Here is a 24,893-nt window from a genome sequence, read left to right on the forward strand (position 1 = left end):
GGACTCGCATTCGGGAGGACGACGGTTCAATCCCGTGTCCGGCCATCCTGATTTATGTTTTCCGTGATTTCCCTAAATCACTCTAGGCAAATGCCGGGATGGTTCCTATGAAAGGGCACAGCCGACTTCCTTCCCCATCCTTCCCTAATCCAATGAGACCGATGACCACGCTGTCTGGTCTCCTTCCCGAAACAACCAAACCAAACCAAACCATCTTGCATTGTTAACACTCAAATCTTGGTTACATGTTTTGTAGGTGAGCTTAGGCTTGGGTGAATTGTACTTTGAATAAATTTGTTTGCTAGTTGCATTCCCAACAGCAGGATTTATGTGGTAGTTCCACATTAAACTGTTCTGGGCAGATACTTGTTGATACATGATGGCTCTGATGAATTCCAGTGATTGGTAATTCATTGTGTAATCAAACAGTATTGGGTCTCTTTGTGGGTTTATGCACATTGAATTACTTGTATTTGCACTGGTGTACACAAAACTACACTGTTGTGCAAAACTTAAGGACAAAAGAAACTTTTGCAATAACATAACTCAATGAAACATGGAACATATACAGAGAACTGCTACAGTACAGTACAGTACAGAAGAAAGTTGAGAGAAATACACAATGAGATGAACATAAATGACACTTTCATTCAAATATAATAATTACACTGAAATCACTGTGATTCATGATGCCCCAGTAGACATTACGAAAGATGTGGCATAGATCTTAATAGGGTGTGTGATCATCACAGATTGAAATGCCTGTTCCCCCTGACTTAAATCCCATTGAACACATGTGTGATGCGTTGGGAAACATTTTGTAGCACATCCACATGCACCAACGACCACCAGCAGTTGTCAGTCACACTGTGGAGGAATGAAATGCCCAACCACAAGAGCTCCTTACCAATCTTGTGGCTAGCATAGAAGTATTTCTAGTACTGAGACTATGACAAAATTCAGCCTCACATGCTCATTATATTGACATATTGAGAATAATATTGAATGTGTTAATAGCCCCGTAACATCTGTATGACATTTCTTCCATTGTAGATGATAGGCATAAATCATATGTTGTTAGCACTGCACAAGACAGCTCAAACTTCTGAAACCTATGACAACAGAGCAGACAATATGTCCTGAGTGGAGTAAAATGCAAGGGTCTCACTCTTCCATGAATTTCTTCCATGGGTTGTACCAAAACCAACCATGTGCTGCCCATCTGTTAGTTTGTCTGTCCGTTAAGGTCCCTTTTCCTCAGGAGCTGCTTGTGGTATCAAGTTGAAATTTATGTCACTTCCTAATGTCTACAGTCCTTTTATGGTATTAAATAAGTAAAGCTTCTAAGTCAGTGCAGTTAAAAGATACAACATTTTATATCTCGTTTTGATACTTGCAAATGCATCAAAACCTATGGATGAACTATCCGTTTACATAATTAAGTTTGTATGAAATTATCAGAGTGTGAGCCCTACTCACACTTGTCCAGTTCTTGTAATACTATTGTGAATTAATTCTTCATACCCATCATCTTTTACAAAATGCAAAATTAGAAATTTTAGAGGCAGTGTTGCACCCCACTTGAGCTAAAGACAACCTTTGTGTTGGGTAATGAATCTCATTTTTTTCTTCTGGTATTGTAATTATGTAGGCCATTGTTCCTTTTGAACTGCAGCAGATTATTTACAACAAACTTCATGAGGGAATAAATATACTGTGAGGCAGTAGTTAAAATGCCTTACCCCTTAAATAGATGTCTACAAGACGATCATGGGTCAGCACCACATATCATTCTTACAGCACATTCTTGAGCAATGAGCACTTTCTTTCTTAAAGTTGAGTTACCCCAGAACATTGTGTATATGACATTACTGAATAAAATAGGCAAAATTTTTCAGCTCACTGATTTTCTCTCCCCAAGATTAACAATGATTCAAAGTGCAAATGTGGCTGTACTATGTTGTTTTTATGACTTACAAAATTTGTTTTGTCCAGTTTAGATTCTCATCAATATGGGCACCTAAAAATTTTAGTGTTTCCACTCTAGATATTATTTACTCACCATGTGTTACACTTATCATTGGTGTAGCACCTCCAGATGTGCAGAACTGAATATGTTGTGTCCTTTTGAAATTGAGCGAGTGACCATTTGCAGAAAACCCCTCAATAGTAATTTTAAACACTATTTACCATTTCTTTTGTTTCTGTATGTATATATGTTGGGACTGGTTACAGTGTTGATGTCATCTGCAAAAAGAATTAATTCTGCATGTTGTATATTAGATATTACACGGAAGCACCAGAGAAACTGGTATAGTGAAGCATATTAAAACACAGAGATATGTAAACAGGCAGAATACGGTGCTGCAGTCGGAAATGCCTATAAAAGACAACAACTGTCTTGTGCAGCTGTTAGATCAGTTACTGCTGTTACAATGGCAGGTTATCAAGATTTAAGTGAGTTTGAACATGGTATTATAGTCGGTGCATGGGACACAGCATCTCTAAGGTAGTGATGAAGTGGGGATTTTCCCGTACGACTATTTCACAAGTGTACTGTGAATATCATGAATCCAGTAAAACATCAAATCTCTGACATCACTGATTCAAGAAAAAGATCCAGCAAGAATGGGACCAATAATGACTGAAGAGAAGTGCAACCCTTCTGCAAATTGCTGCAGATTTCAATGCTGGGCCATCAACAAGTGTAAGTGTGTGAACCATTCTACAAAACATTGTCAATATGGGCTTTCGGAGCTGAAGACCCACTCGTGTCCTCTTGATGACTGGAAGACACAAAGATTTACACCTTGCCTGGGCCCATCAATGCCAACATTGTACTGTTGTTGACTGGAAATGTGTTGCGTGGTCAGACAAGTTTCATTTCAAATTGTATCGAGTGGATGGACGTGTACAGATGTGGAGACAACCTCATGAATCCATGGACCCTGCATGTCAGCAGGGGAGTTATCAAGCTGGTGGAGGCTCTGTAATGGTGTGGGGCATGTGCAGGTGGAGTGATATGGGACCCCTGATACATCTAGATATGACTCTGGTAGATGACACGTACATAAACATCCTGTCTGATCACCTGCATCCATTCATGTTCATTGTGCGTTCTGACAGACTAGGGAATTCCAGTAGGACAATGTGACACTCCACATGTCCAGAATTGCTACAGAGTGGCTCCAGGAACGCTATCCTGAGTTTAAACACTTCCACTGGCCACCAAACTCCCCAGACATGAACATTATTGAGCATATCTGGGATGCCTTGCAACATGCTGCTCAGAAGAGATATCCAACCTCTCATACTCTTACGGTTTTATGGACAGCCCTGTAGGACTCATGGTGTCAATTCCCTTCAGCACTACTTTAGACATTAGTCAAGTCCATACCAGGTCATGCTGTGGCACTTCTGTGTGCTTGCAGGGGTCCTACACGACATTATGCAGGTGTACCAGTTTCTTTGGCTCTTCAGTGTAAGATGTTTATATGTATGAGAATCATTAATGAACCTAAGATCAAGCCTTGGGGACCCTGTAAGTGATTCCTCCCCAGTCAGAAGCATCTCCTTGCTTACATTGCTTGAATTATTAAGTATAACTTTCAGCGTTATTTCAGTTAGATATAACATTATCCATTGGTTTGCTGTACCACCAGTTTCTTAAAACCTCAATATATCCTGGAAAACATTATGATGTGCATAGTGAAATACCTTAGATAGGTCACAGAAAATACTGTCCAGTGCTGTTTTGTTATTTAATGCTTGTACAAAAAAAAGTGAGTGAATGTATAAATCTCAGCTGAGCAACTCTTCTGAAATCCAAACTATGATTTACTGAGGAAATTATTGCTGCTCAGGTGGGATACTATTTTAGAACGCATGACTTGAAAGTTTTGGAAAATGATGTCTGTAGTGAAATGTTTTCGTGGTTATTGTCATCTCTCCTATCACTTTTATTATACAATGGTTTAACAATGGCACATTGCAATCTCATAAAAAATGTCCAGTGTCAGTGATGCATTAAATATTTCAAGGAAAGACAGTGCTTATTACATGGGAACATGTCTTCAGTAGTCTGTTGGAAACCCCATCAAATCCAGATGAACTCTTATTTTTGACAGAATATATAATTTTCTCAATTTCAGAAGGAAAAGTTGATGTGACATCCGTATGACTGAATTTTATACAAGTTGCTTACTCAGCATACTCCTTTTCTCTTGAACTGTTTGTCCCTATGGTTTCTACTTCATTTAAGAAATGATTATTAAACACATCTGCTACCTGCGACAGATCATTTATATCCATTCTATTTAAATTAATAGTGATATTATCCTGTTCTGTGTCTTGTTGGCCAGTTTCTCATTTCACTATATTCCATAGTGGCACAGGGAAGTATGTGTGATAGAACTGCTCATATTCTCTATTTACATAAATGATGTGATGATTAGAGTGAGCAGCAATCCAAGACAGCAGTTATGGACAAGTGTCATCTTTGAGTGACTGTTGGAGGCTACAGGATGCCTTGGTTAGAATTTGTGTTTGGTGTGGTGATTGGCCGCTTGCTCTAAATGTGAAAAAAAGTATGTTACTGCAGATAAGTAATAATAACAATGTTGTGATGTTGGTGTTCTGATTGACATTGTCATATTGGTTAAATATCTAGGTATAACATTATAAAGTGATATGAAATGGGGCAAGCATGTAGGTCATTTCTAGGGAAGTCAAATGTTGACTTCTGTTTATTGATGGAATTCTAGAAAAATGTAGCTGTATACAGAGCACATGTGTGACCAATTCTAGAATACGGCTTGACTGTTTGATATTTCCACCAGGTCAGTTTAAAGGTATACATTGAAGGAGTTTAGAGGCATGCTGCTAGATTTGCTACCAGTAACTTTGATTGACATGCAATTGTTATGAAAATTCTCTGTGAACTCAAATGGGAATCCCTGGAGGGAAGATGATGTTCTTTCTATAAAACACTACTGAAAAAGTTTAGTAGTGTGTTGTGCAACTGACTGCAGAATAAACCTACTGCCACCAACATCTCAGGACTGCAAGAACATGTTAAGAGAAATCAAGTCTCTCTTCATTTGTGAGGGGAACAGGAAAGGGAATGATTAACTGCAGTACAGGCACCCTATGTCATGTACCTTATGACTCCTTCCAGAGCATGTATTTAGATGTAGATATTCATTGCATGTTCTAGCTTATTGATACAGATACTGAACTGATTCATCCAAGGTGCAGGGCACTACATTATGTAGTGCTGTATACTCTGTAACTGGGCATGCCACAGATTAACAGTTGCCTTTCACCCAGATAGATAGTTCACTTATGCTCATGCAAACATAAACTGCTACGTAATTGTTGCAGCAAAGTTGGTATATGACCTCACCTGTTTAGTAAGTGGTTGTGTTTGTATGAGGCATGAAACCTAGTGAGAAGAATAGGATAAGAGGTAATCAGTACATGTATGACACAGGTCTTGCATCTGGGTCTTTGACAGGGGTATTAATTATGGGCAGAGGATGGGAGCAGGAGGAATAAATATAATAATTTTATCATCTACAAAAACCAGTAGTTGTACTTAAAGTACATTAAATTAAAGTTTTTTGTCAAATGTGAGAAAGTGCAAGAGTGAACCTGTGGAACTCTGTTAAATGTTTCATAATGAGTTTTTGTACCTGTGTACCATACCAAACCTCATATTTTGATCATTACTTGATCATGCGTCAGAGATAATAAATGTGTGGTGGAGTTTTTTATCTACACAAGACATGAAAGTGAAATCATGGTTGAACTTATGGGATGTATCTCTACCTTACTCCAGTCTTCACATCTGACACACTTACAATACTTATAGGTAGTTAATCTAACTTTGAATTTTAATCTCAAATTTTCTGAAATGTTATTGCAGCATCTGAAGAATAGGAAAAACTATCCTTGTGAAATATTTTGCAATTCAGCATATATTATTTTAAATTCAGTAACAATTCAGTCAGTCTTCCCATGTGAAATAAAACCCAGCTGTCATAAAGCGTTCCATTTTCCACAGTAACAGGACCTAAGACCAGAAATACAAGAAATGTTTCTTACATTCTGCAAATGAAATCTAATAGCTTCGAAAAATAGTACTCACCTCTTACAACAATTTGTATGCAGTACCTGCACTACCTACACTGGCTACAAGATATTGCTGAAAGTACATAATGAGGAGAAAAACTTTGTTATGAGGAAGAATTGAGTATTTTTGTTAATTAATGAATCATCAGCACATGGTTTAGCCATAAATGTGAGCTGTGCCATTGCCTGCTGACCAAGTCAAGAGAGGACTGAAGGATGGGGTATATTGGTAATAATATACCACTTCTAATTAAACAGCTGTTTCTTATTTTCTCTGTCTGCTGTCTTTCTTTCTGTAAATTAAAGCAATACTGATTTAAGGTGTTAATGCTGTTTGCATCAAGACACACTAAGTATCCTCCAATCAGTAATAACATTATAAGATTTTCATTAGTTCATGTCTGTCTCCATTTAGTCTGTGATGTTTGCCTGCTTTATTTATTTGTTAATGGTCCTTGGCATTGATGTACTGCATTGTGATACTGGCTGAAAAATGGGGGGTGGAAGTTTAACACTGACTTCTGTAAATGATGTAGCCACTAGGTTCACAGTTGTGTTTCACAGTTCTTCACTTTCACTATTCACAACCACCCAATATACACAGTTAATATGGATTAGATTTACTTTCATTCCAATTGATCCATAGTGAGGAGGTCCTCCAGGATGTAGAACATCTCAGAAAAACAATAATATGTGACAAATATTTACAGCTAAAACAAATAAGCTAATGCACCTTCCACAGGTCCAAGTGGAATTATCGTCCTTATTTTTTGTATGAGTGCTATATGAAAGGATCATTTTACAACACACATTTACTAAGATTGCGTTAATGCACTGAATTTAAAATGAAAAAAAAAAGAGTTTTTTATTTATAAGGTAATAAACATATAATAGAACTACTACAATACTTATTTACAATGAACACATTACTGCACTGAAATGGTGCAGAAGTTAGATTGTACATTGTATATATACACACACACAAAATCAGTTGGTTCTACTGAGAAATTCATCAATGGAGTAGAAGGAGTTGGCCACCAATAAATCCTTCAGGCATCTCTTAAACTGAATTTCATTGGTTGTTAAGCATTTTATGGCTGCTGGCAAGTTATTGAAAATGCGTGTTCCAGAATAATGCACACCTTTTTGTACAAGAGTAAGTGACTTTAAATCCTTGTGAAGATTATTCTTATTTATAGTACTGATTCCATGAACTGAGCTGTTGGTTTGAAAAAATGGTATATTTTTAATGACAATTTCATTAAGGAATAAATATTATGGAGTGAAAGTAAGCATAGTGTGGCAGCTTTTTCATTTTTATATCCACTATTGTCTGACAGAATTCGCATTGCAAATAGGGATTTGTTTAGACACTTCAGCACTTCAGCAGTTCTGTGGTGTGCTCCACCCAGTTGAATTTATTATCAAGCTGTAATCCCAAGAATTTAACACTGTCCACTTCTTCTATCTGCTTGTCATCGAATGTTAGGCATATACTCATGGGACACTCCTAACAAGGTCTGAACTGCTTGTAGTGTGTTTTTTCAAAGCTTTGTGACAAAGAATTGACTAGGAAACAGTGGTTAATGTCCACAAATATTTTATTAGCTGATCTTTTTAAGAGTACACTTGATTTGCTATTTATTAGAATATTTGTATCATCAGTAAACAAAACAAACTTAGCATCTGGTAATTTTAGTGATGAAAGGTCATTGATATACCCAAGAAAAACTAAGGGCCCTAACATGCAACCATGTGGGACCCGACATGTAATTAGTTCCCAGTTGGATGATGCCTGATAGCTTAATACATGTCTCTTTCCTAATAACACCCTTTGTTTCCTGCCAGAGACATAAGATTTGAACCATTTTGCAGCATTTCCTGTTACACCACAATATTCTAATTTACTTAAAAGGATATTGTGATTTACAGTCACATCCCTTTGACCCATCACAAAATATACCAGTTGCCTGAATTTTTTGTCTAATGAATGAAGTACATTTTCACTGTAAGTGTAGATAGCCTTCTCAATATCAGAACCCTTTAGAAATCTGAACTGCGACTTTGACAGTATGTTATTTGTGATAAGATGGTTATAAAGCTGATTGTACATTACCTTTTCTAAAATTTTTGAGAATGCTGGCAAAAGTTAAATTGGATGGAAATTTGATGCAATTTCTTTATCTCCCTTCTTAAACAGTGGATAACTTCAGCATATTTCAACCACTCAGGAAATATTCCACTGATAAACGAGTGGTTACACAAATAGCTTAATATGTTTCTTAACCCAAAATCATATTCTTTAATTAACTTTGTTGATATTTCATTACACCCACTACATGTTTTTGATTTTAAAGATTTTGTGATGGACATTAATTCTGCTGCGGTAGTGAGGGTCAAATTCATATTATGGAAGTTACTTGAAATGTCTGGTCTGAGGTATCCCATGGCAACATCTACAGAACCTGACAACCCCATTAACAATAACAGTATCATTTATAAAATGTGTGTTAAAAAGTTCTGCAACAGTATACACATCTGTTACCAATGTATCATTTACTGTTAATGTTATTTGCCCCTCTGCAGGCCGGCCGCTGTGGCCGAACTGTTCTAGTTGCTTCATTCCAGAACCACACTGCTGCTTGGCCACAGGTTCGAATCTTGCCTCGGGCATGGATGTGCATGTGGTCCTTAGGTTAGTTAGGTTTAAGTTGTTCTAAATCTAGGGGACTGATGACCTCAGATGTTAAGTCACATAGTGCTTAGAGGCAGAGCCCCTCTTCATGTCTGCTTCTACTGGTCTCGTCTTTCACCATATCCCATATTGTCATTATTTTGTTATCTGATATGACTATCTTCTCATTTAATATATTTGCTTTGATATCCACATTACAGTCTTTAATATTTTGCAGTATTTCTTGTAATGTTCTATGGCATCAAAATCAGAACTGTTTCGGATTGACAGATACAGTTTTCTTTTTGTTTTGTGAGCTACTTCTATTCCTCGTGTAATCCATGGCTTCTTTGTAGACTTTGCTCTAACCTTGGTTAGTTTTGGGGGGAAACAGTGTTCAGATTAGGTAAGCACTTTATTAGCAAAAGTGTTATATTTTTCATTCATGCCATGAGCACTGTAAATATCACTCCAGGGAATGCCTCTGAGGAGTGTTCTAAAATAATCAATTTTTGGCTTATTGATTACCCTCTTGAGTTCAGATTTAACAGATTTTATATCCTGTTCAATATTAACATTTAACAGAAGGAACGGCATGTCATGGTCTGAGAGCCCATTGACTATTGGGTTTGTAACATAATTTTGTTCATTGTACTTTTCTATAAAGATATTAACAATGGCTGTTTGTGAGCAGTTGGCTACCCTAGTGGGGAACTTAACAGTCAGAATTAAGATGAATGATAGTGTTACTAACTCAAATAAGTTCTTATTGGGAGAGTCTTTAAGGAAATCTAGATTAAAGTCACCAGAAACCACTATTTCTTTGTTTTTGGTTTTTTAAATGGGCCAGTACAGCTTCAAGGTGTTTTATGAACAGATTAAAGTTACCTGCAGGTCCTTGGTATACACTTAATGCTATTAAGAACTTTTTGTGAAATTCTACTTGTGTTGCACATGCTTCCATATGCTGTTCTAGGCAAAATTTATGAATGTCTGTGTTCTTAAATTTATGTATGTGGTAACTACTCCTTTCTCCATTTCTGCTCTACAGAAGTGAGATGCTAACCTAAATCCTGTAACACTTAAAAGTTCTGTACCAGTGGTCACATGATGTTCAGAGAGGCAGACTACGTCAGCTGGGTTTGAGTACTCTAATTAATCTATGCAGATAATTCATTCATTAATTTTAGTTCTCAGTCCACGGATTTTTTGATGCAATAAAGATAGCTCTCATTTTACTTTGACTGAGTTAAACCTGGGTTCTGCTGATTGTTGAAAATTCTTAACGAACAGCTGTTTATGCTGATGTAATAAACTAGAATTATGTTTTTTTGGTTTCTTTCTCAAACTGAAGGGTTGTTTCAATCTTTTAAAACTTGGTTTCTTTCTGTGCTTCCTATCCTATAACCACTGGTATTTTACGACTCATGACATTGCCTCCTCCCTTTAACTTTCCTGCTACTTTCCCAGCCAGTTTACCCTTCCCTTTCTTGTTGAGGTGAAGGCTATACCTAGTATAGTGCCACCTATTGATAGAATCAACAGGGATCCACACTAATGTGTGACCCTGCACCCTGCACCCAACATAAGCAGCATGCCAACTCCAAATTAACTCCCCCGACAGAAGAGTTCAAATGAGGTCGGTCATAGTGCCCAAGAACAGATACAAACTCAACACTAGTATGCTTTGATGCTGATGTAATCTTTGCCATGTCACACTCTATACCTTCCCAGGATCTCTGTCAGTACTATTACCTGGCCCACACACTATAACCACAGTGTCTTCCTTAGTGAAATCTTTGCAAATTGATCCTAAATCCTCTGTCACCTATTCCACACCAGCATTAGGTTTAAAAGAATTGGTGAGCTGGTATTCTGATCCCAGTTAATCCTGCAAAAGGTGGCCAACACCTCTTCCATAGGAACTACCTAACAACAACACTTTCTTTCTCTTTACTGATTTCCCTACATCCTTACTTTTCAATTTTCTGCTGAAAGTTTGGTGTGCCCTGTCTACACCTGCAACTGCGTGAGGCTCACCAGCTTCTAACTGAAACAACAGGTCAAATATATTTTCCACATTCACCATGAAGCTGCCAGACAAATTTCTAGGCCTATTCCTCCTGTTGCCACTTCCTATCTCTCTTTGCACTTGTCCCTTCTTAACCAGTCAAGACCTCCCCTGGACTTGTCTAACTCAGCCTGAAGGGCAGCAATTTACCCCTCCTTTTCTAGTATCTTCCTATCTCTACTACATATCCTACACAACCACTGATGAGTCACAAAGGCCCCGATCTAGCAATTCTATGGCAAGTCAAGCACTTTTCACTCAGTCCACTATTGGTTAACTTTTGATAAGCCTCATTAATAGTTTGTAGGCAAACATCAGTACACTGCTACAATAGTTTACTGTTGTATATCTATGAGCAGTAAAATCCTAACTACACAGTTCACAATCTTTCAAATACATTGAACAGACACTGTCATTGTTTTAACACATGGCGTACTGGTGTTACACTGATTTCACAGTTAAGTTGATGCATTGTTGTTGACCTAACCAATACAGCTTCCTTGTCTGAAAATCAGCCATGGACTGTCCATCTTGGGACCAAAAATTGGGCCTTTATATATCATCAAAATAATAGGTACTGAAACTATACATCATTTGATGTTAAATTTACAGAAATTACAATTAAAACACCACTCATTCAATTAACTGAATATATCAAAAAATTCCTTCTTTTTAACAATTTCTTCCACTATGAGGGTTAAGCTGAATTATTTGTGTAAATGATAAAATTAACAGATATAGTTATACAAACAATACTTTTGACATACCTGGTAATTACTTTGTAATCAATTGAGGGCTGGCTTTGCTATCACATATTTGAATAGAGCCAAATAGATGCTTTAAGAATACTAGTGGTTGTTCCTCCAAAGGTTTATAATTAGTACAGAATTTATATTTGTTTGTAAGTCAACAATAGAATTTAAGTTATGGAACAATTACTGATTTCACCCTGTAACTAAAGATATTAACTAAGAATAGTCAAAATGAATTAGGAAATCAATTACATACATTAAATTAAACACCAAACTAGATCTGGTGCTATATTCTTTACAATTGAGGGCCAACCTTTCTCTTTTATGAAAATGCAGATTACACTCACATATGTTAATCTTAATTAGTTAAAATGAAAAAAATGAATTTAAGGAGCCAGATGGCTAAACAAGAGGGGAAGTAACAAGATCCCACCTTGCTTCATCATCGTAATCCCTGATTGGATTGACCAGATAGATGTTGCAAATAGCTAACTGGGCAATTCAATGAGCACAAGTGACCCCAGAAAGTGAGTTAAGAATCTACACACAAAAAATATTACATAAGAACTCTCATCAAAAACTACTCTACATATGTAATTCAAATTTCTTCTTATATGAAATGGCCATACAAAATATGTACATACATTGTATTGTACAATGGCACCAAATACCCACAAGTTATACTTTTAATAAAAATTAGGCATCTTGACTATAGTACAAAAGATGGGGACCAGTAAAAATTTTAAAATCAAGTACACATTACAATACAAAACATTACTCTAGGTCATAACTGTCTGAAACTGGTTAAACTTGAAAGATTTGGGCTTCTTTCCCCTTCGCAAAATCACTGAAGTGCTAAGTCCTGGTTTGAAATTGACATAGTTTATGGACTCATAATCTTAGTGTCTAAAATATGTACATCACCTCTAGCAAAAAGTCAAGATGTGTAGTAGCATAGATTTACAAAATGTTCCATTATGAAAAAAGACTAGTCACCACCACATGACTCAATTACTATTCAAATAAAAAACAAGGGAATGGAAGTTTTACCAAATCATTGCCCTACTTCTCCATTCGACTCTGAGTGCTACTCTCATTCAACCAGAAAATTAAATCCTTGCAAAATCACAAGATGTTACCAAATAGTTGACCTGTCAGATTATTCACAAGATTCTAGCACCACCATTATCAGTTAATCAGCAAAATTACTTTTTTTTCATCCCAGTATTACCACTTTAAGCTCATAATTACTCAGAACACAAATAGAAGTTTTCAGATAACCTATAGATCTGATAATGCAGTGTTATATGACTTGTATCTCACTAAAATATTGTTCTGTCTATTAAGCTTTCATTCCCAGCTGCAGTGTCATGAATTGCACAATATATACAGTACTCATTATTGCCTAGTTCAAAATTATATCATGAATACAGTTACACCACATTTGTTTGTATACAGTTATCTTTTTCATTACTCAATCATGTCTGTCAGCTCCATTATTTTACTTACCTCTCTTACTCTCTTACCTCGTTAACTGGTGGAGTGCATCCTCAAAAAAACATCCCTACTGCAAAGACAGGCTCCCTAACCATTAAGACCCTAACATGATTCATTATTTTATTATTTAATTATTGCTTCATTATCTAATAAACACCTGTTGTGCTTATTCAATGCAAAATTGAGACTACTGAAAAACACTCCACAGTAATAGATCCTCATGCTAAGGCAAACTGAGCTCTTATTACTGACCAGACAAAATTATCAATTAGAAAAACTTATTTCACTGTGACCCATCAAATTGCTTGAGATTCTAGCCTGAAGTGCAATATACATACAAATCTTGCATATTCTTTCCACATGCATTACTGCAGCCAACTATGTTTAAAGTTGTAATTTCTTAATGATAGAAAAGGCTGTACTATGACACAGATAAATAGTTATCTGCATATACTGATTGCACTGACCACAAACACTTCTACTACACCACAATTAATATTAAGACCTAGTATTCAAGATGGTTTTTACTGCATATTGCTGCTGTTCATGCACCCCTGAGCTGATTAATTCAGATGTTAATTATAGTTTTCAGATAATCTGCACCTTCTCCACATATGCTAACATATTTCATTTTCAGTTTGCCTTACCTCTTTGTTTGACAGAATGTCTTTAACCATGCTACCAGTTTACTTTCTTCCATCCTCCTATGATTCCATTACTTATAACTAACACAACATAATATACAACTTGAGAAACCTTTTCTAAAATATTCCTATACTAAAGTATCCTGCTGTACAAAATCACATGAAAGTCAAAGATGTAATGTTTCTGATTCACTTATAACCTACAGATAGAATAGGAGAAGAGTTTGACTGTCTCAGGAAACATGAAAGTAGAGACAGACAGCTGGCATAAGCATTGTCACCACTTAGTGAATCCAACACAAAATGTTGAACCACCTACTTGCTATTTGCATAAGAAATTAGTCCCAAATATTACCTCTATGCTGAGATTTTAAATTACCAAGAAATTGCACACAGACAGCTGTCCTGCAATTCCACAGTTAATAGTACTTCTTGTTTCACACTCCTTGATAGCTTACCAGTAGCACCAACAATTTTTATTCCAGACACATGCATCAGTACTATACCCTCTGTGTTCTTAATAGATTCAAAAAATGCCTGTGAAATGCCATTCAAATCACTACCACTGTCCAGTAAATGCTTAACATGTATAACTTGTATACTTGCTGTTATTACAGGGTGCCACACTTCCTTTTTGCTTACCATTTGATCTTCTTCAGACAACAAATCTTCATTAATCCTTTCCCTGGAAATATGGCCAGTCCACTATTGGTTAACTTTCGATAAGCCTCATTAATAGTTTGCAGGCAAACATCAGCATACTGCTACAATAGTTTACTGTTCTGTCATTGGTGTTACACTTATGTCACAGTTAAGTTGATGCATTGTTGTTGACCTAACCAATACAGCTTTCTTGTCTGAAAATCGGCCGTGGACTGACTGTCTTGTGACCAAAAATTGGGCCTTTATATATCATCACAATAATAGGTACTGAAACTATACATTGTTTGATGTTAAAGTTACAGGAATTACAATTAAAACATAACTCATTCAATTAACTGAATATATTGAAAAATTCCTTCTTTTTAACAGTTTCTTCTACTACAAGCGTTAAGCTGAATTATTTGTTTAAATGATAAAATTAACAAATATAGTTATACAAACAATACTTTTGACAGACCTGGTAATTACTTTGGAATAAATTGAGGGCTGGCTTTGCTATCATATATTTGAATAGAGCCAAATAGATACTTTAAGAATACCAGTGGTTGTTCCTCCAAAGGTTTATAATTAGTACAGAATTTATATTTGTTTGTAAGTCAACAATAGAATTTAAGTTATGGAACAATTACTGATTTCACCCTATAACTAAAGATATTAACTAGGAATAGTCAAAATGAATTAGAAAATCAATTACATACATTAAACTAAACACCAAACTAGATCTGGTGCTATATTCTTTACAATTGAGGACCAACCTTTCTCTTTTATGAAAATGCTGATCACCTGATCCGCAACTCGAAGAGGCCACATCATTTAATGATTGAATTGTCTGATGATGATAATGATGATTATGATGTTAATAGTAATTAGTTAAAATGAAAAAATGAATTTAAGGAGGTAGATGGCAAAACAAGAGAGAAAGTAACAACATCCCAGCTTGCTTTGTCACGAGTTGCTGTATAATTCTTTTATATTCACAGACTTACCATCTCAACCTACTAATGTCCATGTACTAGGACAAGATAGCAGGAAAATCAGCATTTCATGGAATCCACCAGATGATGGCAACAGTCCAATAACTCGATATGTGCTGCAATATAATCCTACTCAAGGTGAGGTCATATTCTAGCCACTATTGTGTCACTAAAGAGGTAGTTTGTGTATGTCATATCCACTTACATTTGAACTTCTTTCACTTTCCATTTTTCAGTTTCATGGCAAGGTCCATCTCAAGAAATGACTGTTGATGGCAAACAGAACAGTGCTGTGGTGTCTCAGTTGCACCCAGCAACACTCTATAGCATTCGTGTGGTTGCTGAGAACAATCTTGGCCCTGGTGCCCCAAGCCAAGAAATGCTGGCACGCACTGAGGAAGAGGCGCCTACAGCACCACCACGCCATGTAACGATTGATGCTGTAAGCTCCACACAGCTCATGCTTACTTGGGATGCACCTCCAGAGGATCACCTGAATGGCATGCTGCTTGGACATTATGTTGGTTTCCGCCAAATAGGGTGAGATTCATTACACCTGCCTCAACTACAAGAAGGCCAATAGTACTATTGTTACTGAATCTGCAAGTGATAAGTGAGTATATGGAATGAAAGGAAGTGAACACATATGTTCCATTGCAAATGAAGCGACCTTCAGGCTTTCACTCACTTGCAGTGTGTTACAAAAATAAACATTTCTATATAGTGGCTATTTCATGAAAAAAATTAAAATGTGTACACAAATGCCAAATAGCCAAATTATATTGCCATTTAAATGGGATATTTAGTGGATGCAAAAAAGATAATGGCTAACAGTCATAAGTTTGTTTGACTCATGAGAGGGTTTTAGAATTTTTTTTGAGAAATCTGAACAGAAAGGTACTCAAACAAAGAAAATGTCTATCAGCTCACAAAATCATGCATAACAACACATTCACTTCTGACCTAGTTTGTGTTTGTTGATGAACATCAAGGTGGAAATTGACTGTGGCTTAAAAAATGAATATAGAATTCAAAATGCAAAAAATTGCTGACATACATATGGAATTTCAAGAACTCATTGTACTGATAACTCTGTGAATGTGTGTCAACATGTATAGGCTTCTTTCTATGGATTCTGAATAAAATTTTAATGACAGCTTATACAGAGCCTAAGTAAAGAATTTTACCACACTCTGTCCATGAATCAATTTGGAAAAACCTTAACTTCTTCAGTAAACAGTGCCTTGTGTGTTGTAATTTACAGTAAATTATAGAGAATATATAACTTTACATTTAGGTTTGAGTTAAGTATTTCTTCCTCTTGGATTTCTATAAAATTTTGCTGGGATGACACACAAGTTCAAAACAAAAAATAAAAAAAGATTTAGAGAGAAAGGTATCATGTTTTCTCATATATGTAAAAAATGTATAGTCCTATGAATTTCTTCCTTCATTCCTGTGTTCATATTTTGGTACCCTACTTTGTGCAAACACTCTGTATTTCTTAATCCTGGTGATTTATGAATATTATCTGCAGCTGCAATTTTGTTGCTAAAACAGATATATTCATTGTTCTAATTTCAGAGAATCTGAAGGAAAGGTACACTACAACTATACAACAGTACCATGGAAAGGATATGGGAAAGAAGAGTACCATCTAGAATCATTAAAGAAGTATAGCAAATATGGTGTTGTTGTCCAAGCTTTTAATAGCCGAGGACCAGGACCACTTTCAGAAGAAGTTGTGGCTCAGACACTGGAAGATGGTGAGTCACAATGTCTATCATTTTTCAGTTTTGTTAGGGAGTTATATTTTTGGCATTGCAATATCCACAAGATTTCATGATTAATTCATTTGCTGCCTGTATACATTCTGGTACATGGATCTCCTGTGATCACTGTGTTTCAGAGAGCACTGAGGTTAGATTTTGCATAACTGTAACTCACTTGTAATTTCCCCATTTGTTTGAAAATGATTTAATTAAAATGTCAATGTGGCTCTGAGCACTCATCAGTGTTGCTTTAGAAACAACATCATGAATCTGAACATTGATTTTAAGTTTCTGATAAATATGAAACTACTTATTATGAAATCATGATAATCTTACAGCAGGTTAAAATCAGTAATGTTGTGCAAAAGGATAAAATTTTATCTTCTCATCTCTGCCCACATGCATATATGCATGGGTAAAAAGGAAGTCTGGAACAAAGATTAGAGTTTACTATTTCAAAACGTTGAAGTCATTATAATTGGTACATGTGCTTGTTTGGGCTTAATGAGATTAAAATTAGCCATGCGGTAATCAAAAGACACATCATATACTGACTTGAAATGATTTTGGCAAAATCATGCAAAACCTAGTTCTTGTTAGCCAGACGGGGGTCTGAAATTCACTCTTGCCAAATGTTGGCTTCCACTTAATAGTTCAGGGGCCATTTACATACAGGAGGCTGCTACATGGGTAGCAGTGTATGTGTGGAGTGAACTGTATGGTTTTTCTAGATTAGAAGGTCTTGGAAAACTGGAGAAATGCTGCAGGTCAAACACAGAATGACAGTAGATCTAAGAACAACTAGTATTACAGCTGCAAATTTTCATAGCTGTGTTAGGAAAGAACCACCACTCCAGGCACTAATAGAAAGCACTGAAGGTCAAATTGTTATAGGTACTGAAAGCTGGATGAAACTGAAGATAAGTGCACTAAAATCTTTTTACAAAGGTTCTAATGGGATTCAGAAAATATAGATTAAATACAGTTTGTGATGTAGGGTTTGTTGCTGTTAGAAGTAGTTTGTCCTGTAGTGAAACTGAAGCAGATAGTTTCTGAAAGCTTGTATGGTTAGAGGCTGTGACTGACTACTGGAATAAATTAATAATTGGTTCCTTTTACCAAACCACTGGTTTAGATGATACAGTTGCTGAAAGGTTCAAAGAAAACGTAAGTCTCATTTCAAATAGGTACTCCATTTATGCAGTTATAGTTGGTGCTTACTTCAGTCTGTCCTCAGGATATTGGAGGAAATACATGTGTAAAGTTGGTGGTAGACATAAAACATTGTCCATATCTATACTAAATGCTTTCTCTGGAGCTTATTTCAAGCAATTGCATTAGGAGCCCTTTTGTAATGTAAGTGGTTGCAAAAATGTATGTGGCTTTTTAGCAACAAATAATCCACAGTAAATAATGAACATCATGGTAGATATGGGAATTTGTCAACAAAAGATTGTTGTAATGAGACTGAATATCATAACATCCTAATGCACCAAAATTAATTGCAGGGTATATCTATTAAAAAATAGCATATAAAAATTCACTTACCAGCTTCCTAAGATATAGTATCCACTCCTTCCAAACTAACTATGTAAGTACACAAAATATGTGACACACATTCAAGGAAATACTATTAATGGAGAGATTGAATTAATAAGAGATGGAACTGATGCCTCATGGTATACAAAGCAGTTGAGAGCAGTGTTGCAGACGCAACGAAAACAACATGCCTAATTTAAAAGAACATAAAATCTGCAATATAGACAATGTTTTACTGAAGCTCAAAATTTAGCATGGACTTCAATTGAGATGCTTTTAATAACATCCCCAATGAACCTCTCACTCTAAATCTTACAGAAAATCCAAAGAAATGCTAGTCATATGTAAATTACACAAGTGGCAATACATGATCAATACCTTCACTGCACAATATCACTAAGAATATTACAAAAGACAGCACCACTAAAGCAGAGTTACTAAGCATGGTTCTCCAAAATTCCTTCACCAAAGAACATGAAGTAAATATTCCAGAATTTGTATCAAGTACAGCAACAAACATGAGAAATGTAGAAGTCTCTATTGTCAGTGTAGCACAATAACTTAAATCACTTAATAAAGCAAGTCTTCTGGTCCAGATTGTATACAAGTTAGGTCCATTTCAGAGTATGCTGATACAATAGCTACATACTTAGCAAACATATAAAACCCTCGTATAACAAAAGATCCATACCTAAAGTGTGGAAAATTGCACAGGCCACACCAATGCTCAAGAAGGGAAATAGGAGTAATTCGCTCAATTATAGACCCATATCACTGACACTGATTTGCAGTAGGACTTTGGGGGCATATACTATGTTCAAACATCATGAAATACCTCAAAGAAGACGCTCTATTGACACAGTCAGCATGGATTCAGAAAATATCATTCTTGTGAAACATAACTTATTGTTTATTCACACAAAATAATGAGTGCTATTAACAGAGGTTCTCAAATTGATTCCATGTTTTTAGCTTTCCAAAAGCCTTGTGACTCCATTCCTTGCAAATGACCTCTAATCAGAGCATATGCAAATCGAGTATCATCTCAGTTGTGCAATTACATTCATGATTTCATGCCTGAAATGTTACAGGTCATAATAATAGTGGAAAGTCATTGAGTGAAACAGAAGCCGTATCTGGCATCTGCAAAGGGCCGCTGCTCTTTCTCTATTATATAAATGATTTAGAAGGCTGTCTGAGCAACCCTCTTAGACTGTTTGCAAATGATACTGTGATTTACCATTTAGTGAAGTTATCAGAACATCAAAATCAATTGCCAAATGATTTTAAGAAGATATTTGTATGTACAGAAAGTGGCAATTGACTCTATACAATGAAAAGTGTGAGGACATACACATGAGTACTAAAAGAACTCCATCAAATCTCATTTGCATGATAAATTATACACATCTAAAGGCTGTTGATTTAATTAAATACGTAGGGATTACAGTTATCAACAACTTAAATTGGTATGATCATATAGAAAGTGTTTTTGGGAAGGTGAACCAAAGACTATGTTTTCTTGGCAGAACATAGCTCATTTTGTGTTATTGCTAAATGTGGGAGACAGTGTCATGGATATGATACATGAGTTGGGATGGCAATCATTAAAACAAAGTGAAAACATTGTGAGGAGATCTTTTCCATGGTGCTCACCTATATAAGGAGAAATGATCATCATCATAAAATACAAGAAATCAGAGCTCACACAGAAATATTGAAGTGTTCATTGTTCCTGAAAGCTACTCTGTAATGGAATAGCACAGAAATAGTTTGAAGGTGGTCTGATAATCCATCTGCCAGGCACTGAAAATTGGAAAGTAGTCATATAGGTGTATATGTAGATACTGCTGTACATGTTATTTCGTTTCATTAACTGCCATGCCATCTGTCTTGGTCTTACTTATGTTTCAAGAGTGACTGTAAAACCACTATAGGAACATAAAATATTATCATCTTAAAGAAATGAAAGAAGTGTGCGTGCAAGCATTCTCCTGCTGGAAGACAATGTAGAAACAATAATGGCATTTGCCGGATGATGTTATCAATGAATCCTACGCTATTCTTTGTTTCCCCCACAAACCTGTTTTCCCGGATGCCATGAAGAGCACAGGGTGCAGTCAACTGCATATGGTTGCTCACACTAGTACCCGTGATGTGTGTCACTTTGGATCAGAAGAGATTCTCTCTGGTTTCGAGCGGCTAACAGAAGTAGTTAAGGCTGCCAGTCTTGTTTGCAAGATGAAAGCAGAGCTGACCATTTGCAGTGTAGTCGACAGGACCGATTGTGGACCTCTGGTACAGAGCCAAGTGGAGGGTCTGAAACAGAGGCTCAGACAGTTCTGTGACAGTGTAGGCTGTTGCTCACATCGGTACCAGCTATGTGTGTCACTTTGGATCAGAAGAGATTCTCTCTGGTTTCGAGTGGCTAACAGAAGTAGTTAAGGCTGCCAGTCTTGTTTGCAAGATGAAAGCAGGGCTGACCATTTGCAGCATAGGCGACAGGACCGATTGTGGACCTCTGGTACAGAGCCAAGTGGAGGGTGTGAATCAGAGGCTCAGACAGTTCTGTGACTGTGTAGGCTGCCAATTCCTCAACTTACACCAGAGGGTGATTGGGTTTCGGGTTCTGCTTCTACATCTACATCTACATTTATATTCCGCGAGCCACCCAACAGTGTGTGGCGGAGGGCACTTTACGTGCCACTGTCATTACCTCCCTTTTCTGTTCCAGTTGCATACGGTTCGGGGGAAGAACAACTGTCTGAAAGCCTCCGTGCACTCTAATTTTACATTCGTCATCTCCTCAGGAGGTATAAGTAGGGAGAAGCAATATATTCGATACCTCATCCAGAAACGCACCCTCTTGAAACCTGGACAGCAAGCAACACCGCGATGCAGAGCACCTCTCTTGCAGAGTCTGCCACTTGAGTTTGCCAAACATCTCCGTAACGCTATCACGGTTACCAAATAACCCTGTGACGAAATGCGCTGCTCTTCTTTGGAACTTCTCTATCTCCCCCGTCAACCCGATCTGGTACGGATCGCACACTGATGAGCAATTCTCAAGTATAGGTTGAACGAGCCACCTCCTTTGTTGATGGACTACATTTTCTAAGGACTCTCCCAATGAATCTCAACCTGGTACCCGCCTTACCAACAATTAATTTTATATGATAATTCCACTTCAAATCATTCCGCACGCATACTCCCAGATATTTTACAGAAGTAACTGCTGCCAGCGTTTGTTCCACTATTGTATAATCATAAAATAAAGGATCCTTCTTTCTATGTATTCACAATACATTACATTTGTCTATGTTATGTGTCAGTTGCCACTCCCTGCACCAAGTGCCTATCCGCTGCAGATCTTCCTGCATTTCGCTACAATTTTCTAATGCTGCAACTTCTCTGTATACTACAGCATCATCCGCGAAAAGCCGCATGGAACTTCCGACACTATCTACTAGGTCATTTATATATATTGTTAAAAGCAATGGTCCCATAACACTCCCCTGTGGCACGCCAGAGGTTACTTTAACGTCTGTAGATGTCTCTCTATTGATAACAACATGCTGTGTTCTGTTTGCTAAAAACTCTTCAATCCAGCCACACAGCTGGTCTGATATTCCGTAGGCTCTTACTTTGTTTATCAGGCGACAGTGCAGAACTGTATCGAACGCCTTCCCGAAGTCAAGGAAAATAGCATCTACCTGGGAGCCTGTATCTAATATTTTCTAGGTCTCATGAACAAATAAAGCAAGTTGGGTCTCACACGATCGCTGTTTCCAGGATCCATGTTGATTCCTACAGAGTAGATTCTGGGTTTCCAAAAACGATATGATACATGAGCAAAAAACACATTCTAAAATTCTACAACAGATCAATGTCATAGATATAGGTCTATAGTTTTGTGCATCTGCTCGATGACCCTTCTTGAAGACTGGGACTACCTGTGCTCTTTTCCAATCATTTGGAACCTTCTGTTCCTCTAGAGACTTGCGGTACATGGCTGTTAGAAGGGGGGTAAGTTCTTTCGCGTACTCTGTGTTGAATCGAATTGGTATCCTGTGAGGTCCAGTGAACTTTCCTCTGTTGAGTGATTCCAGTTGCTTTTCTATTCCTTGAACACTTATTTCGATGTCAGCCATTTTTGCATTTGTGTGAGGATCTAGAGAAGGAACTGCAGTGCGGTCTTCCTCTGTGGAACAGCTTTGGAAAAAGGTGTTTAGTATTTCAGCTTTACACGTGTCATCCTCTGTTTCAATGCCATCATCATCCCAGGGTGTCGGGATATGCTGTTTCAAGCCACTTACTGATTTAATGTAAGTCCAGAACATCCTGGGATTTTCTGTCAAGTTGCGACATAGAATTTTACTTTCGAATTCACTGAACGCTTCACGCATAGCCCTCCTTACCCTAACTTTGACATCGTTTAGCTTCTGTTTGTCTGAGAGGTTTTGGCTGTGTTTACACTTGGAGTGAAGCTCTCTTTGCTTTCGCAGTAGTTTCCTAACTTTGTTGTTGAACCACGGTGGGTTTTTCTGTCCCTCACAGTTATACTCAGCACGTACCTGTCTAAAATGCATTTGAAGATTGCCTTGAACTTTTTCCATAAACACTCAACATTGTCAGTGTCAGAACAGAAATTTTCATTTTGATCTGTTAGGTAGTCTGAAATCTGCCTTCTATTACTCTTGCTAAACAGATAAACCTTCCTCCTTCTTTTTATATTCCTGTCAACTTCCACATCCAGGGATGCTGCAATGGCCTTATGATCACTTATTCCCTGTTCTGCACTTACAGAGTCAAAAAGTTCAGGTCTGTTTGTTATCAGTAGGTCCAAGATGTTATCTCCATGAGTCGGTTCTTTGTTTAATGCTCGAGGTAATTTTCGGATAGTGCACTCAGTATAACGTCACTCAATGCTCTGTCCCTACCACCCGTCCTAAACATCTGAGTATCCCAGTCTATATCTGGTAAATTGAAATCTCCACCTAAGACTATAACATGCTGAGAAAATTTATATGAAATGTATTCCAAATTTTCTCTCAGTTGTTCTGCCAGCAATGCTGCTGAGTCGGGAGGTCGGTAAAAGGAGCCAACTATTAACCTAGCTCGGTTGGTGAGTGTAACCTCCACCCATAATAATTCACAGGAACTATCCACTTCTACTTCACTACAGGAAAAACTACTACTAACAGCGACAAACATGCCACCACCAGTTGCATGCAATCTATCCTTTCTAAACACCGTCTGTGCCTTTGTAAAAATTTCAGCAGGATTTATCTCTGGCTTCAGCCAGCTTTCTGTACCTATAACAATTTCAGCTTCGGTGCTTTCTATCAGTGCTTGAAGTTCCGGTACTTTACCAATGCAGCTTCGACAGTTTACAATTACAATACTGATTGCTGCTTGGCCCCCGCATGTCCTGACTTGCTCCACACCCTTTGAGGCTGCTGCCCTTTCTGTACTTGCTCGAGGCCATCTAACCTAAAAAACCGCCCAGTCCATGCCACACAACCCCTGCTACCAGTGTAGCCACTTGCTGCGTGTAGTGGACTCCTGACCTATCCAGCGGAACCCGAAACCCCACCACCCTATGGCGCAAGTCGAGGAATCTGCAGCCCACACAGTCGCAGAACCATCTCAGCCTCTGATTCAGACCCTCCACTCGGCTCTGTACCAAAGGTCCGCAGTCAGTCCTGTCGACGATGCTGCAGATGGTGAGCTCTGCTTTCATCCCGCTAGAGAGACTGGCAGTCTTCACCAAATCAGATAGCCGCCGGAAGCCATAGAGGATTTCCTCTGATCCATAGCAACACACATCATTGGTGCCGACATGAGTGACCATCTGCAGATGGGTGCACCCTGTACCCTTCATGGCATCCGGAAGGACCCTTTCCACATCTGGAACGACTCCCCCCCGGTATGCACACAGAGTGCACATTGGTTTTCTTGCCCTCTCTTGCTGGCATATCCCTAAGGGGCCCCATTACGCGCCTGACGTTGGAGCTCCCAACTACCAGTAAGCCCACCCTCTGCGACCACCCGGATCTTGCAGACTGAGGGGCAACCTCTGGAACAGGACAAGCAGCCATGTCCGGCCGAAAATCGGTATCAGCCTAAGGCAGATCCTGAAACCGATTCATCAGACAAACTGGAGAGGCCTTCC

The 24,893-nt window shown here is 37.6% G+C and overlaps 1 protein-coding gene across 1 annotated transcript in view; it reads left to right on the plus strand.

Annotated features, from left to right (window-relative positions):
* The window catches only part of LOC126470920 (Down syndrome cell adhesion molecule-like protein Dscam2), a 504,863-nt gene that overhangs the window by 276,559 nt on the left and 203,411 nt on the right, over positions 1-24,893 (plus strand). The window contains exons 12-14 of the mRNA XM_050098951.1: positions 15,414-15,545; positions 15,644-15,947; positions 16,992-17,173. Coding sequence (XP_049954908.1) covers positions 15,414-15,545; positions 15,644-15,947; positions 16,992-17,173 — 618 coding nt within the window. The remainder of the gene's footprint in view (positions 1-15,413; positions 15,546-15,643; positions 15,948-16,991; positions 17,174-24,893) is intronic.

Source organism: Schistocerca serialis, chromosome 3, assembly GCF_023864345.2.
Source record: "Schistocerca serialis cubense isolate TAMUIC-IGC-003099 chromosome 3, iqSchSeri2.2, whole genome shotgun sequence".
Classification (NCBI taxonomy): domain Eukaryota; kingdom Metazoa; phylum Arthropoda; class Insecta; order Orthoptera; family Acrididae; genus Schistocerca; species Schistocerca serialis.